The sequence below is a fragment of the Haliotis rubra genome, unplaced genomic scaffold (assembly GCF_003918875.1).
Source record: "Haliotis rubra isolate DU_JTF1 unplaced genomic scaffold, ASM391887v1 Scf19, whole genome shotgun sequence".
In the NCBI taxonomy this organism is placed as follows: Eukaryota; Metazoa; Mollusca; class Gastropoda; order Lepetellida; family Haliotidae; genus Haliotis; species Haliotis rubra.
Genome location: NW_025765891.1, coordinates 2992259 through 3010496, shown reverse-complemented (window position 1 = coordinate 3010496; position 18238 = coordinate 2992259). Strand labels below are relative to the sequence as shown.

The following is an 18238-nucleotide window of genomic DNA, read 5'->3' as shown; positions in this document are numbered from 1 at the left end:
GTCATGTTGATCGTGCAAAGAATGTTAACTTGTTACATCAGCAAGAGGCCTTCTGCCTTGTACAAAAAGAGTTTAAGTGTTTAAGTTATTTCTACAATGATGATTCATCATTGAATGATTGAAATAAACTTTTGAACTTATTGTCATTTAGTTTCTTTATTAGTGTGTTAGTCAACGAACAGGACTTACTTCGTGTAATAATTATAACATTTTTAGCTTCTCTGTAAAGTTTGGCTGTGCCTCAAAACACGAGAAATCGTGTTTATCAGACAACAAACGTGTGAGCTGATCCCCAGATTGTTTCCGTTTGGTAATGTTGAAATGATCGAAGACCTTATTTTAGCCTTCATTAAACTCTATTAGTATACTATATTTCCCATAACAACTTATCACATGAAGATTCCAAACTGTAGCATACATCAATTTCAAACTTGCCAAAAGTTTTCTTCCATTTGAAATACGGGCTTACATTGCACCCCATCATGGCACACTATGAACCATGTTACACAGTCTGACCACTTACATCATGATGGAGCCTCTGGCACCTCTTCCACATCCATGAACTAACTGTATATCTCAGGCAGCTATTGTGACAACCTGTTGAAATCATTTGTTGGTCTTTATGTTCTGGGAGACACCCAGGCGTTGTATGCTCATCGTGACAAAAGAGTGACAGTGCTGGTGATGGTTTTCTGCAGTTGGAGGGTTGTTCACACATATCACATTCGTTTATCCGAGCTCCTTTTGTCAGTGTTTCCATTCTGGCACTTGTTTCATTACTCCTTAAACAATCTGGGGACTCTTATCTTGTTCAGGGTAGTGGGTTAAAATGTTCGCTCGTCACGCCGAATAATAAGAATAATGCCAGATGCGATTCCCCTTTGCGAGTTCCCCTGGTTTTCTAGGTGATCCATTGATTTGCCGTTGCACGTGTTTATACCGGTGGGGCAGAATGCAAGCACCTGTCCAACAACTGCTTCATAGTGATCCATAAGCACAAGTATCTCATGTCGGAGTATTGCAATCAGTTTCTTAGGGGCCTTTCATAGTCCTAATATTTCGTTAATATTTCACATACTAAAATATAATAACTATGATGTTTGAAATTTATAAGAATTCACAAATGTACCTATGTTTTGAATTCTTACACTTCCAGATTGACACGCTGACAAATTTGTGATAATCCCACTAATAAGTCGGCGGTCAATCGGAAATGCGTCTGGCTAAATGAAACGGCAGCCTTTGTGTAAACAGTTATCTGTTGTGTACAATATGTCTGTGTCTGGCGACATGTTTTTACAACCCAACTAAGTTACTTTCCTTTGTGTAAAGAGAATCACAATATAGCTCTTCCTGCTTAAAGTCTTCTGTACAGGCGTGACAAACAATATCTTTTATTTAATGTTGAAGTATTTTTTTCCATCGACAAGGAAGTGCAACAATATTTTCAGGATTCCAATTGAGGGGAGCGCTCAGATTCCAGAGTGACATAGATATATACTCGTCTACCTGACCACGTGAATAAATCGAAATAAATCTGAGATACCACACGTAGTGTTATTTGTGTTACTACATGAACCATACGTTTGAATCAGAGTGTACAATTCAGGAGAATGTATTGAAAAACAAATGCGTTCGCAGTATAACCTACAAAACTCGTTTTTTTATGACCAAGAGAAATCTCTGTCCATAATGATGATTTCTTATCAAATCCGTGCCAATTGGAAGCTAGGCAGCAAGATAAGTTCATAATGTAAGTCAACATTTACATAATGATAAATTCATGTAGATTGCCCCGACAATGAGACAACTGCTACTGTAACAGCTCACGCTGAGAAAACACCACTCGCTGTGGAGTGTGAATATGTTTATTTCCGAGCATAAGAAAAATACCCTTAATAGATTCATTGGCAATTATATTATGAAAAAGGGAGAAAAACATGTAAGACATGATCACACTGAACAATAAATGAATACATTAATAACGAACATTTTTCCCTTTTAATTGTTTCACGTGGATAATAATACTGAGTTTGTAGTAGAGATTCAATAAGATGGATATATTCTCCATATGACAATAAAAAGTACATGTTTGACATTTCATATTCAAAATTAGCTCGCACGTCTATAAGACAAATAGACTCCTTTATATAACTCTGCCCGACAGCAACGTGATGTAAAACTCTAGTAATACAAAATCATCATATCTACACATCGAACACGCATCCATAATTAGCATATATCATGCACATCACATTCTTAGCAGTCAGTATCAGAGCACGCAAATTCTACTTACTAGGTAACTTCAAAAGAATTCACATGTGAATAAAATACTAGTAGAATACAACATTAGGTTTAAATACTTAACAGCCTAAACCAGTTTACCAAACTATAACATTTACAAAATGCTCTACAACTCTGGCTTGACCTCACATGTTCAGCTCTCAGAACACAATGGAAACCACAAGTCACCACCAGATGTTATCTTATTGAAGCATATGTTCCAATCAAAATCCTCAATATTATAACAAAGATCGCTCTAACATGAAACACACGTGATATGGATATTCATCAGCCTGGTCAACACAGAGAACAGGCACAGAGATTACCATGAAAAATACTGTTACCCACAAAACTGTAGATAACAAAAAGGAAATGTTTTTGAATAAATGTAAATTGACTTTTTAAATAAGACAAGCTACAAGGTATAGAATACAACGTGAAAACGTCACTGCTACACTAACACAGAAGGTACTAAGGTGTTGCAGTCTATGAACTTGAAGCCCGTATATGCTATGGTGTTTGTCCACGTGTACAAGCCGTGGAGTCAACAACATCCTCCATGCAGTTAGCACCTCTGCCTGAACTGTGACCTAAATTGAAACTGTTTACAAGTTTTGATGCTGAACTTTCCTTCAACTTTTGTTTTCAGTTACAAACAATGACGTGTTAGTCATCGATGCTTTCATTGGCTCCTTCCTGTCATATATAGCACATCTACAATTAAACAGTAGTAAATCACCATCCTCTCACGATGGCAACCATACGCTACATTGTCCACGATAAGGCTTTCACCCAGCTGGTCATTTCCGAGAAAAGTGTGAATTTCTTTGGTGTACAACAAAAACCTACAAATACATGGTAAGTGTCTTTTGTTGTCTAATGGCCGATAGTGTGAATATATTGGGTCCAGTTAACATTAACGAACGTTGTGACATAAGGCAGGGCTTGGATCAACGGTGCCATGAGCAATCAGTCATTTCACTTCATGACTAAAATATAAATGGTTGAAGTATTGTACTTTTCTGTCTTCAGTGAGCCGCAACAAGCTGCCGAGGTACTCTCTTTGGACCATCACGATGGTATGCTTCAAGACGTCTCGCGATTCATGCTGTGGTCATTTCTTGCCATCATCATGGCAACCTGGCTGTGGCGTCAGTATTACCAGCATGCGATGGATGCACGCAGCAAACTGCCCCTCCCACCAGGGTCCATGGGCTTTCCATTGGTGGGCGAGACACTCTCATTAATAACTAAAGTAAGTCATGCTTTATAAATTACTTTTACTGTTAAAACTAAATCGATCACTTGCCTGTTGAATCACATTTCACAGGTCACACCGCATTTCTAGGATATTGGACTTACGGGACTTAACTAAAAAGTACATTCACTTTCCCTTCAGGGCTCTGACTACTACCTATCTCGGCGGCAACAGTACGGAAACGTATACAAGACCCACCTTCTGGGACAGCCCACCATCAGAATCATCGGAGCTGATAATGTACGCCATATTTTGATGGGGGAGCACGTCAATGTTGAGGCCAGTCAGCCAAGATCTCTCCAACGTCTGCTGGGACCAGGTGGACTAACAAATGCAAGTCCTGACAGTCACAGGATCAGGAAGAAGCTACTCCTCCGGGCTTTGGCTCCTGCAGCTATACAAGGACATGTTCCAACAATTCAAAAACTTGTAAGAAACCATATTTTGGACTGGTGCAGCAAAGGGCAACAATTCGGAACAGATATTTGCAAACGCTTGGCAATGTCACTTGCTGCCAACGTCCTTATTGGATTTGACGTTGATGATCAGAACCTGCAGTCAATAATCAGCTCCTTCCAGACTTTCACGGGCAACTTGTTTTCACTGCCATGGGAACTGCCTGGATCAGGATTGTCCAAGGTATGTACAAAATAACTACGCATTGGGTACTGGTTATTTAGTCTCCTTCAGAGTTCCAGCCAGTGCATTGAGCAAATAACGTGTCATAACAATACAGTGAATACATATCTGAATGTACACATTGCTGCATTTGTATATCATTCAAAATCCATCCTTATTTTATCAATGAAGTTGACCTAAACCTTTCCTTTTGATATAGGGTCTAAGAGCACGAGAACAGCTGATAAAGGAAATTAAGAAAAGACTTCACAGGGAGACACAACAGTGGTCCCTCGTTGATGAACTGAAGAATCTTGATGAAACGGCTGCCTCACTCACCGCAGACGAAATGACAGACGCAGTCTTAGAACTATGGTTTGCAGGAAATGATACCAGTTCAAGCACGGCAAATTCAACACTACTGGCTTTAGGTAAAGATGATGGAGTTCGAAAACAAATCGAAGAAGAACTGGAAGAGAATGGACTATTAAGTTCTGAAGAAGAGCTGACTTTTGACAGTTTAAAGAAACTGACCTACGTTGATCACGTGGTGAAGGAGGTGCTCAGAGTGTATCCCCCTGTTGGTGGTGGATTCAGGAAGGTTAAGAAAACAATGGAGATTGAGGTAAATGTTTACTAAAACCAACAGTCACTTGTCTGAGTCATAAAATTCGGAAAATATTCCACCATACAAAAAATCTTATCCGCAAAGCGCTGTAAACACGATGAAGTTTGAAATGTTCATATTACTGAACGAAATTTTGCAACAACACATAGATTCCATGAGGCAAAATATCCTAATATTTTTCATCAATAACCAAATCCACATTTTCGTAAGAACAAGATCAGAATCTACAGTTTTCCTTAATACATAAAGCTGATAGCCAAGTCTCACTTAAAGCCCTATTAATATCACGACTAACATTGATATACATTCCTACAATCTTCCTATTTTCCATTCACAGGGCTACCAGATTCCAGAGGGCTGGACTGTGATCTACAGCATACGAGACACGCATCAAACAACCAAACTCTTTGACGACAAGGAGGAATTCAAACCTGAACGCTGGAATGAAATGGACGAAAAGACACGTGTGAGTGGCCAACGATTCAACTACATTCCTTTTGGAGCAGGTGCTCGTGCATGTCCAGGCGAAAGGTTTGCCAGGATGTTTGTGAAAATCTTTATTGTGGAACTCATAAGGACATGTACATGGGAACTCAAGAACAAAAGTCCTAAGATTACCTACTTTCCAGTAACAAAACCTTCAGATAATCTCCCTGTGACCTTTCACCTTCGTAAGGATGTTAACAAGAATGTGCAACAGAACGTCTAGATGTCCTTCAGTGGACAAAGATGATGGAGTTCGAAAACAAATCGAAGATGAACTGGAAGAGAATGGACTATTGAGTTCTGAAGACGAGCTGACTCTTGACAGTTTAAAGAAACTGAACTAAGTTGATCACGTGGTGAAGGAGGTGCTCAGAGTGTATCCCCCTGTTGGTGGTGGATTCAGGAAGGTTAAGAAAACAATGGAGATTGAGGTAAATTTTTACTATAACCAACGGTCACTTGTCTATCTGAGTCATAAAATTCGGACAACAAAATATATTCACCACACATAAAATCTTATCCGCAAAGCGCTGTAAACACGATAACGTTTGCAATGTTCATATTACTGAACGAAATTTTGCAATAACACACAGATTCCATGAGGCAAAATATCCTAATATTTTTCATCAATAACCAAATCCACATTTTCGTAAGAACAAGGTTAGAATCTACAGTTTTCCTCCATATGTAAAGGTGATAGCCAAGTCTCACTTAAAGCCCTATTTATATCACGACTAACATTGATATACATTCCTTCAATCTTCCTATTTTCCATCCACAGGGCTACCAGATTCCAGAGGGCTGGACTGTGATCTACAGCAAACGAGGAATTCAAACCTGAACGCTGGAATGAAATGGACGAAAAGACACACTTGAGTGGCCAACGATTCAACTACATTCCTTTTGGAGCAGGTGCTCGTGCATGTCCAGGCGAAAGGTTTGCCAGGATGTTTGTGAAAATCTTTATTGTGGACATGTACATGGGAACTCAAGAACAAAAGTCCTAAGATTACCTACTCTCAAGTAACAAAACCTTCAGATAATCTCCCTGTGACCTTTCACCATTCACAAGGATGTTAACAAGAATGTGCAACAGAACGTCTAGATGTCCTTCAATGGACAAACTTGGGAGCTTGCAACGCCAATTCACAGCTGGAACTGTGTAAAGGGCTTTTGAATTAAAGAGACCTCCAGAGACATGCTTACCACAAGTATTGATGGTGTACAGAGAGTTTAAGCCATCAGGAAGTTGTAACCACATATTATATATCTGACACTCCTCCCAAAACTTTATCTGCGAACTAGATTGTTTGGACACTTGTTGCGTTGACACACGCCCTAAAAGAACATAGTGGTGCAACGAGGTGGACCATTTAGTGAGTGTTGAGTAAGCTGTGTTATACTGTGTAAGTTGTGATGATATGATTCCATTTTCTATAGTTTCAAGTTCCTATATTTTGACAGATGCCTAGCCCTTAGTCAGCTTTCGTTTCGCATTAATGATTAAGGGGAAGGCATTTCCAACATACCGAGATCTTCAGATTACCAAAAGAAATTAAACAAAAAATATATATGTAGTTATCAAGTGAATACGTTGAGAACAACTGACAAGAGATACTTGATTTGCTCTTCCGTGTGTTTGTGTCGGTGTCACCGGTTGGCCATGTCCTACAGTTATGGATATGGGTGTTGTGGCATTTATTCAAAGCAGGGAATGGTATCGTTTCCAATATTTTGGTAACTGATTAGTGTCCAACGTGCTAAAGACTAACTTTTGTGATAACCTACAAGTTTCAGACTAAGTGGGCCAGTCATCATATGCCTGAGTGATCAAGCTTGAGTTGTAGATACTCTTGAGATACACTGATGGCAATAGTAGATGTATACCATGTATATGTCATATATGTAAACGACTGCATACACTACCATGTAGTGTCCTGTTTTTGTCATGTTGATCATGCAAAGAATGTTAACTTGTTACATCAGTAACAGGCCTTGTGCCTTGTACAAAAAGAGTGTAAATATATAAGTTATTTCTACAATAATGATACATCATTGCATGATTGAAATAAACTTTTGAACTTATTATCATTTAGTTTCTTTATTAGTGTGAAAGTCAGCGAGTAGGACTTACTTCGTGTAATAATTATAACATTTTTAGCTTCTCTGTAAAGTTGGGCTGTGCCTCAAAACATGAGAAATTATGTTTATCAGACAACAAACGTGTGAGTTGATCCCCAGATTGTTCCCGTTTGGTAATGTTGAAATGATCGAAGACCTTATTTTAGCCTTCATTAAACTCTATTAGTATACTATACTTCCCATAACAACTTATCACATGAAGATTTCAAACTGTAGCATACATCAATTTCAAACTTGCCAAAAGTTTTCTTCCATTTGAAATACGGGCTTACATTGCACCCCATCATGGCACACTATGAACCATGCTACACAGTCTGACCACTCACATCATGATGGAGCCTCTGGCACCTCTGGCACCTCTTCCACATCCATGAACTAACTGTATATCTCAGGCAGCTATTGTGACACCCTGTTGAAATCATTTGTCGGTCTTTATGTTCTGGGAGACACCCAGGCGTTGTATGCTCTTCGTGACAAAAGAGTGACAGTGCTGGTGATGGTTTCCTGCAGTCAGAGGGTTGTTCTCACATATCACATTCGTTTATCCGAGCTCCTTTTGTCAGTTTTTCCATTCTGGCACTTGTTTCATTACTCCTTAAACAATCTGGGGACTCTTATCTTGTTCGGGGTGGTGGGTTCAAGCATTCGCTAGTCACGCGGAACACCCGGCTTCGATTCCCCACATGGGCACAATGTGTGAAGCTCATTTCTGGTGTCCCCTGTCGTGATAATGCTTGAATATTGCTAAAAGCGGAGTAAAACCATACTCAATCACTCACCTTTAGCTTGTTTAATCCATATGTAAGGTGCGGTGTTCGCAGCCATCCTATGTGTGGCGTCTGTCTTTACCCGACCTTTGCGGACCCCATCTCTACTCATGTCTGCACTCAATCTATATGTGAAACCTCACCCCAGACTCTGTACTCTGTGTCCTCTATCTGCATCGCATTTATATATGTTTCCTGTCTTTAACCTGACTGGTGGCATATGGACCCGTGCAGACTGCTCAGGTCTCAAATCAGGTGAAGGTAATCAACTTTGGGTGCGGAGAGCCTCGGATGGATGACCGTGTTTGACTGCTTGACTCCTAAGGGTTTCTAGGACTTCAGTCCTGTCCCACAACCAAACACATGTGATAAATGTGGTCTCACCTTAGAAATGCCTCTGTTCACCCAGCAGAAAATGGGTACTCGGTGGGAAAAGTCATGTGACTATAACCTTCTAGCGCCTCACAGAACATATTCTTAAAGATCAATTTATCCCAAACTGGCACAATGACATCATTTCTAGTCCCAAGGGAATACACTATCAGCACCTAAAGCCATTTCACAATTTTGATGTACATCTCCTCCTTCCAAAACGCATTTCTTTACCATTATTGAGATTTAGAACATGTAACCATAGTTTACCTATTGAGATGGGCCGCAGGCATAATATTCCAAGGCGTGTCAACTATGCCGCAGGCCGCAGGCATCGCAGATGAATATCACTATATTTTTCATTGCAAAGCATTAGGTACTTTGAGGAAACAATATTTACCCTCCCATCTAACCTCTCTTCCCAATGAAACAAAGTTCACGAAATATTATCTGTAAAAACATCTCGAGACATAGTAAATCTATCAAAATATATCCTACATCTATCATCTCTTGTCAGAAAATAATGTTAATATGTTGTTTACTCCCATCTTGAATTTGAATTTCTATATATGTTTACAATATATGCTCTTGTACCACCAAGGTGGTTTATAAGAATATAGAATTGGCAGCTTGGGTTATCCGGGGTGATAAAGTGGTACCAATAAAGTACTGTGCAAGCGCTTGGAGCAGACACGTAGTGCTTGGAGTATTTAACACTAAAAAAATACACTCATTATTATTATAACATTTAAGGCATCCGTAAAGCTTCCAAAACGTTTTCTGGAAGACATGTGAAGGACGTTTCAAATTCTGATGCATCGGTGACAAGAATAATGCAGATGCGATTCCCCTTTGAGAGTTCCCCTGGTTTTTAGTTGATCAATTGATTTGCCGTTGCACGTGTTTATATCGGTGGGGCAGAATGCAAGCACCTGTCCACCAAAACACAATCTCATGCCGGAGTATTGCAATCAGTTTCTTAGAGGCCTTTTATAGTGCAAATATTTCATTAATATTTCACATATGAAATTATAATAACCATGATATTTGAACTTTATAAGAAATTCACAAATGTACTTATATTGTGAAACTTACACTTCCAGATTGACACGCAAACCAATTTGTGATAATCCCACTAACAAGTCGGCGGTCAGTCTGAAATGCGTCTGTCTAAATGAAACGGCAGCCTTTGTCATGCTTTTGTGTACACTATATCTGTGTCTGGCGACATGTTTTTACAACCTGAGTTACCCTCATTTGTGTAAAGAGAATCACAATATAGGTGCATTCGTGAATTCTTATAAATTTCAAATATCACAGTTATTATACTTTTATACGTGAAATATTAATGAAATATTTGCACTATAACAGGCGTGACAAATATGTCTCACTTTGAACTAATTTAAGTAAACGTCCTGAAGAAATGTTGTCGAATGAAATAGAAAATCACCGTTAAATCGCTTAACTGTACGAACCAAGAACATGTGTTCCCATTGAACCTTGCAAAACACATGAAGCACATCACTATAGAATAACACACAACATGTGTGAAAGGAGTGTGCTCTTGTAGCCAGGTTATAGCCTACAGTACTACCAGAATGGGGACAATGCATGTCGGCACAAACCGATGGAAGGACCTCTTCCTCAAAGCTCACCTATGTATCAACTAAACATGAATATCACGTCTTCTGCAGGAAGGCAATCTGTATGTTAATAAAACAGTTTGCACTTTAACATGTGGTGACTTTAGAAAAATATTTAATCTTTGTTCAATTGCATATTTCACTCAATTAAGGTCACGTTCGGTGAACGTAGTTTGGCAAAAGTTGTTCATGCATCATATGTCAATGGCGGACTTGAAAGCTAACGCTCTAACCACTAGGCTACCCAACTGTTGTTGACAAAAGGTTTGTGAAGAACCTGAACGGTGGAATCAAATGGACAAGAAATCTCACACGTTCCACTTCATTACCCCAAGAGCAGGTTGGGCACAGTATGTGAAGCCCTTTTATATTGCAGGAATATTGCTAAAAGAGGCGTAAAACTAAATTCACTCATTCTAGACCAGGTGCCCGAATAAGTCATGGGGAAAAGGTTACCAGTTTATATATGTAAACCTTTATTGTGGAGCTCATAACGACCTGAACATGAGAACTGAAACAAAATCCCTATAGTCTATAGATATTCTCCCTCTAAAGTTACACCTCCAACAGGATTTAATAAAGCTGTGCACTGAAACTGAACTTGCGCATGTGTATTTTCAAGTTGAGAGACATCTAGATTGTACAGACAAAGTTACCCGAGTTGCTGCTTTTCCAAGATACGTTAAAGCACTCCATTAACTAACTGTGTATATAACATTATAGAACAAGTTTTTATAGATAACTACTTCTTTATTTCGTGAGTGCGACGTTTCGATACAGATTCTTGTACCGTTGTCAAGCAAGAGTGATACATGAAGTGTGGGAGCTGCATATATATACTGTATATAACAATGAAACAACATAATTGACAAAGGAAACAACATAATTGTCATAATTGGTTAAGCAGTAAGCTGATGAAGCCAGTGAGTACACAAAGGATAGTGAATGGAAGCCAGAGATTTATAAATACAGGAGTAGTTACAATGATATGTTTATACAATAGGTGCGATGTTTATACAATAGATTGGGCTTGGTGAAGGAGTGGATCATAAGCTGAGGGAATGAAGTATCCTTGGTCACGGTTGATGGTGGGCTTATGGCGTTTGACAACGGTACAAGAATCTGTATCGAAACGTCGCACTCACGAAACAAAGAAGTTGTTATCCATAAAAACTTGTTCTATAGTGTACGTCTCAACTTCTAAAATGCCACTCACTAAAATGCCACTCAAACAAGTTGTGTATATAACATACAGAAAATATAAGTACATATTACCGCATAATACATAACAGATGTTCAAGGACAGGATCGTCTTCTGTACAGGCGTGACAAACAATATATTTTATTTAATGTTGAAGTATTTTATTTCCATCGACAAGAAACTGCAACTATATTTTCAGGTTCGCAATTGAGGGGATGTGTCTATCCAGTTATCGACAATGATGTCAGCTATCAATGCCCTATTTGGTGAACGGTACACAAGTACAAACATGTTTTGTGATGTCGGAAATGGGTTTTCAATTGTTCCGGAGTTACGTACAGAAACTAAGATACCACACGTAGTGATATTTGTCTCATTAATGTTCGATTAAAACAAAGTGTACAATTCAGGAGAATGTATTGAAACACAAATGTGTTCGCAGTACAACCTACAAAACTCGTTTCATGACAAAGAGAAATCTCTGCCCATAATGATGGTTTCTTTCATAATTCGTCCCAGTTGGAAGCTTGGCATCATGATAACTTCATAATTTAAGGCAACATTTACAAAATTCTCAATTCCTGTTGATTGCCCAGATAATGATACAACTCCTAATACAGAAGGTGCTAAGGTGTTGCAGTCTATGACCTTGAAGCCCGTATATGCTTTAAGATACTTCCAGAAGTCATGGTGCTTGAGACCGCAGCCATATACCAGGAATATTGCTGAGTGCAACGTTAAACTCAACTCACTCACTCACTCACTCACTCACTCATGGTGTTTGTCCACGTGTATAACCCGAGCAGTCAACAACGTCCTCCATGGAGTTAGCACCTCTCCCTGAACTGTGACCTAAATTGAAACTGTTTACAAGTTTTGACGCTGAACTTTGGTTCAACTTTTGTTTTCAGTTACAAACAATGACGTGTTAGTCATCGATGCTTTCATTGGCTCCTTCCTGTCATATATAGCACATCTACAATTAAACAGTAGTAAATCACCATCCTCTCACGATGGCAACCATACGCTACATTGTCCACGATAAGGCTTTCACCCAGCTGGTCATTTCCGAGAAAAGTGTGAATTTCTTTGGTGTACAACAAAAACCTACAAATACATGGTAAGTGTCTTTTGTTGTCTAATGGCCGATAGTGTGAATATATTGGGTCCACTTAACATTAACGAACGTTGTGACATAAGGCAGGGCTTGGATCAACGGTGCCATGAGCAATCAGTCATTTCACTTCATGACTTAAACATAAATGGTTGAAGTATTGTACTTTTCTGTCTTCAGTGAGCCACAACAAGGTGCCGAGGTACTCTCTTTGGACCCCCACGATGGTATGCTTCAAGACGTCTCGCGATTCATGCTGTGGTCATTTCTTGCCATCATCATAGCAACCTGGCTGTGGCGTCAGTATTACCAGCATGCGGTGGACGCACGCAGCAAACTGCCCCTCCCCGGGGTCTATGGGCTTTCCATTGGTGGGCGAGACACTCTCATTAATAACTAAAGTAAGTCATGCTTTATTAATTACTTTTACTGTTAAATCTAAATCGATCACTTGCCTGCTGAATCACATTTCACAGGTCACACCGCATTTCTAGGATTTTGGACTTACGGGACTTAACTAAAAAGTACATTCATTTTCCCTTCAGGGCTCTGACTACTACCTATCTCGGCGGCAACAGTACGGCAACGTATACAAGACCCACCTTCTGGGACAGCCTACCATCAGAATCATCGGAGCTGATAATGTACGCCATATTTTGATGGGGGAGCACGTCAATGTTGAGGCCAGTCAGCCAAGATCTCTCCAACGTCTGCTGGGACCAGGTGGACTAACAAATGCAAGTCCTGACAGTCACAGGATCAGGAAGAAGCTACTCCTCCGGGCTTTAGCTCCTGCAGCTATACAAGGACATGTTCCAACAATTCAAAAACTTGTAAGAAACCATATTTTGGACTGGTGCAGCAAAGGGCAACAATTCGGAACAGATATTTGCAAACGCTTGGCAATGTCACTTGCTGCCAACGTCCTTATTGGATTTGATGTTGATGATCAGAACCTGCAGTCAATAATCAGCTCTTTCCAGACTTTCACGGGCAACTTGTTTTCACTGCCATGGGAACTGCCTGGATCAGGATTGTCCAAGGTATGTACAAAATAACTACGCATTTGGTACTGTTTACCGTATTTAGTCTCCTTCAGAGTTCCAGCCAGTGCATTGGGCAAATAACGTGTCATAACAATACAGTGAATACATATCTGAATGTACACATTGCTGCATTTTTATATCATTCAAAATCCATCCTTATTTTATCAATGAAGTTGACCTAAACCTTTCCTTTTTGATATAGGGTCTAAAAGCACGAGAACAGCTGATAAAGGAAATTAAGAAAAGACTTCACAGGGAGACACAACAGTGGTCCCTCGTTGATGAACTGAAGAATCTTGATGAAACGGCTGCCTCACTCACCGCAGACGAAATGGCAGACGCAGTCTTGGAACTATGGTTTGCAGGACATGATACCAGTTCAAGCACGGCAAATTCAACACTACTGGCTTTAGGTAAAGATGATGGAGTTCGAAAACAAATCGAAGAAGAACTGGAAGAGAATGGACTATTGAGTTCTGAAGAAGAGCTGACTTTTGACAGTTTAAAGAAACTGACCTACGTTGATCACGTGGTGAAGGAGGTGCTCAGAGTGTATCCCCCTGTTGGTGGTGGATTCAGGAAGGTTAAGAAAACAATGGAGATTGAGGTAAATATTTACTAAAACCAACAGTCACTTGTCTGAGTCATAAAATTCAGGAAACAAAATATTCCACCATACAAAAATCTTATCCGCAAAGTGCTGTAAACACAATGAAGTATGCAATGTTCATATTACTGAACGAAATTTTACAATAACACATAGATTCCATGAGGCAAAAAATCCTAATATTTTTCATCAATGACCAAATCCACATTTTCGTAAGAACAAGATCAGAATCTACAGTTTTCCTTAATACGTAAAGCTGATAGCCAAGTCTCACTTAAAGCTCTATTTATATCACGACTAACATTGATATACATTCCTACAATCTTCCTATTTTCCATTCACAGGGCTACCAGATTCCAGAGGGCTGGACTGTGATCTACAGCATACGAGACACGCATCAAACAACCAAACTCTTTGACGACAAGGAGGAATTCAAACCTGAACGCTGGAATGAAATGGACGAAAAGACACGTGTGAGTGGCCAACGATTCAACTACATTCCTTTTGGAGCAGGTGCTCGTGCATGTCCAGGCGAAAGGTTTGCCAGGATGTTTGTGAAAATCTTTATTGTGGAACTCATAAGGACATGTACATGGGAACTCAAGAACAAAAGTCCTAAGATTACCTACTTTCCAGTAACAAAACCTTCAGATAATCTCCCTGTGACCTTTCACCTTCGTAAGGATGTTAACAAGAATGTGCAACAGAACGTCTAGATGTCCTTCAGTGGACAAAGATGATGGAGTTCGAAAACAAATCGAAGAAGAACTGGAAGAGAATGGACTATTGAGTTCTGAAGACGAGCTGACTCTTGACAGTTTAAAGAAACTGACCTACGTTGATCACGTGGTGAAGGAGGTGCTCAGAGTGTATCCCCCTGTTGGTGGTGGATTCAGGAAGGTTAAGAAAACAATGGAGATTGAGGTAAGTTTTTACTATAACCAACGGTCACTTGTCTATCTTAGTCAAGAAATTCGGACAACAAAATATATTAACTAAACATAAAATCTTATCCACAAAGAGCTGTAAACACGATGAAGTTTGCAATGTTCATATTACTGAACGAAATTTTGCAATAACACACAGATTCCATGAGGCAAAATATCCTAATATTTTTCATCAAATAACCAAATCCACATTTTGGAAAGAACAAGATCAGAATCTACAGTTTTCCTTAATACGTAAAGCTGATAGTCAAGTCTCACTTAAAGCCCTATTTATATCACGACTAACATTGATATACATTCCTACAATCTTCCTATTTTCCATTCACAGGGCTACCAGATTCCAGAGGGCTGGACTGTGATCTACAGCATACGAGACACGCATCAAACAACCAAACTCTTTGACGACAAGGAGGAATTCAAACCTGAACGCTGGAATGAAATGGACGAAAAGACACGTGTGAGTGGCCAACGATTCAACTACATTCCTTTTGGAGCAGGTGCTCGTGCATGTCCAGGCGAAAGGTTTGCCAGGATGTTTGTGAAAATCTTTATTGTGGAACTCATAAGGACATGTACATGGGAACTCAAGAACAAAAGTCCTAAGATTACCTACTTTCCAGTAACAAAACCTTCAGATAATCTCCCTGTGACCTTTCACCTTCGTAAGGATGTTAACAATGTGCAACAAAACGTGTAGATGTCCTTCAATGGACAAACTTGTGTTTCTTCAATGCCAATTCACAGCTGGAACTGTGTAAAGGGCTTTTGAATTTAAGAGACCTCCAGAGACATGCCTACCACAAGTATTGATGGTGTACAGAGAGTTTCAGCCATCAGGAAGTTGTAACCACATATTATATATCTAACACTCCTCCCAAAACGTTATCTACGGGCTAGATTGTTTGGAAACTTGTTGCGTTGACACAAGACATAAAAGAACAGTGATGCAACGAGGTGCACCATTTAGTGAGTGTTGAGTAAGTTGTGTTATATTCTAACTACAGAAATAGTTCATCAGTATCACAGAAGGTTTAAATCTACATCTAGTGCCATTTACAAATTTCCGTCGTTCAAAGAAATCATATATTGATGTTTTTGGCCATTTTCTCCCTCCAGTTTAAATTGTAGAAACACGTATCAGTTAATAGTTCAAAATGCCTAGCCCTTCGTCAGCTTTCTTTTTGCATCAATGATTACGGGAGAGTATTTCCAACATACCACAGCCTTCACATTACTAAAGTTTTCAAGTGAATATGCTGAGAACAACGTTTGTTGGTGTCCGTTCCAAGGCTAGGCATTTCCAACAAGTTTGGAAACGGATTTTGTCCCACCTACAAAATCTAACGTTTAGAGAAATCAGATGGAAAGAAGATATGATTCCATTTTCTCTAGCTTCAATTTCGTATCTGTTGACAGATGCCTAGCCCTTGGTCAGCTTTCCTTTCGCATTAATGATGTGGAAGGCATTTCCAACATACCACGATCTTCAGATTACCAAAACGACTGCATACACTGCCATGTAGTGTCCTGTTTTTGTCATGTTGATCATGCAAAGAATGTTAACTTGTTACATCAGTAACAGGCCTTCTGCCTTGTACAAAGAGAGTGATACATCATTGAATGATTGAAATAAACTGTTGAACTTATCGATATTCAGTTTCTTTATTAGTGTGTTAGTCAGCGAAAAGGACTTACTTTGTGTAATAATTATAACCTTTTTAGCTTCTCTGTAAAGTTGGGCTTTGCTTCAAAACATGAGAAATCATGTTTATCAGACAACAAACAAGTGAGATGATCCCTAGATTGTTCCCGTTTAGTAATGTTGAAATGGTTTAACCTCATATTTTAGCCTTCATTAAACTCTGTTGGTATATTTCCCATTACAACTTATGACATGAAGATTCCAAACTGGCGCATACATCAATTTCAAACTTGACAAAGTTTTCTTCACGTTTTATTCCAAACATTGAGGGTCACATATCACAATTACTCATTAAAACACTCTGGGGACTCTTGTCTTGTTCGGGGCGATGGGGTAGCCTAGTGGTTAAAGCATTCGCTCGTCACACCGAAAGCCCGGGTTGAATTAACCACATGGGTACAATGTATAAAGTCTATTTCTGGTGTTCCTTGCCGTGATATTGCTGATATATTGCTAAAAGCGTTTTAAAACTATACGGACTCAGTCACTCTCAGTTTGTTCAATCCATATATAGGGGTTCGGTGTTCGCAGCCATCCTATGTCTGGTGTCTGTCTGTACCAAACCTCTGTAGACCCCGTCTGTACTCCCGTCTACACTCAGTCTGTTAGACTAACGCTCAGTCTCTGAATATATATAATTTTGATAGTAACAAACAAGCCCATTTAAATTGAAAAGGGGCCCCAGGGCGACCAGAGATTCAGAACCTGAACCCGAGGAAATCTAGACTTGCTTTATTTAGGGCTTTAGCACTGCAGATAGGGCTTGGCAGTTGGTAAAATAATGTGGTTCAGGGACTGTGAGACAGACTATCAATCTGTATGTGAAACCCCAGACTCTGTACTCTGCATCCTCTGTCTGCACCGCATTTATCTATGTTTCCTGTCCTTAACCTGTCTTAACATATAGGGCATCGGTAAAGCTTCCAAAACTTTTTCTCTAAGACATGTGAAGGACGTTTCAAATTCTGATGCATCGGCAACAATAACGCCCGAGGCAATTCTTCGATCCATAAACATATGCTCATGTCGAAACATTACAATCAAGTTCTTATGGGCGTGAAAAATAAGTCTCACTTTGATCTGATTTAAGAAAAACGTCAAACAAATCAACAAAACCCCTTTGATTGCTTCACTGTCCAAACATGGCGCATGTGTTCCCATTGAACCTTGCAAAACACATGAAGCACATAACCATAGAATAACACACAACATGTGTGAACGCAGTGTGTTCTTGTAGCCAGGTTATAGCCTACAGTACTACCAGAACGGGGACAATGTATATCGGCACAAACCGATGTTACATCATCGATAACAGAAATAGCACCTCTTCCTGAAACTCACATATACAAAAAGAACTTAATTAAAAAAGCCTGTATTTTTGCAATGATAGGTTTCTAACACCTACACAAAACTTCTCGTAATAA

The 18238-nt window shown here is 39.5% G+C and overlaps 2 protein-coding genes across 4 annotated transcripts; both read left to right on the top strand.

Moving 5' to 3' along the window:
- Positions 1 to 3029: 3029 nt before the first annotated feature.
- On the top strand, positions 3030 to 14815 carry LOC124274374 (cytochrome P450 26B1-like). Of its 3 annotated transcripts, XR_006897925.1 has the most exons (7): positions 3030 to 3141; positions 3316 to 3538; positions 3683 to 4180; positions 4380 to 4784; positions 5125 to 5704; positions 6055 to 6185; positions 14697 to 14815. XR_006897925.1 is itself a non-coding variant. In XM_046709752.1 (6 exons), exons 1-5 carry the CDS (start codon positions 3035 to 3037, stop codon positions 5494 to 5496), a joined length of 1605 nt encoding a protein of 534 aa, XP_046565708.1. In that variant the 5' UTR covers positions 3030 to 3034; the 3' UTR covers positions 5497 to 5498; positions 6379 to 7359. The 3 variants fall into 3 exon arrangements, 1 of the variants encoding a protein (XP_046565708.1); XR_006897924.1 differs by lacking the exon at positions 14697 to 14815 and having other exon boundaries at positions 6055 to 7359; XM_046709752.1 differs by lacking the exons at positions 6055 to 6185; positions 14697 to 14815 and adding an exon at positions 6379 to 7359 and having other exon boundaries at positions 5125 to 5498.
- Positions 12399 to 15066, top strand: LOC124274375 (cytochrome P450 26B1-like). Its single transcript, XM_046709753.1, has 5 exons — positions 12399 to 12518; positions 12693 to 12913; positions 13058 to 13555; positions 13761 to 14165; positions 14510 to 15066. Exons 2-5 carry the CDS (start codon positions 12827 to 12829, stop codon positions 14879 to 14881), a joined length of 1362 nt encoding a protein of 453 aa, XP_046565709.1. The 5' UTR covers positions 12399 to 12518; positions 12693 to 12826; the 3' UTR covers positions 14882 to 15066.
- The last annotated feature ends 3172 nt before the right edge of the window (positions 15067 to 18238 follow it).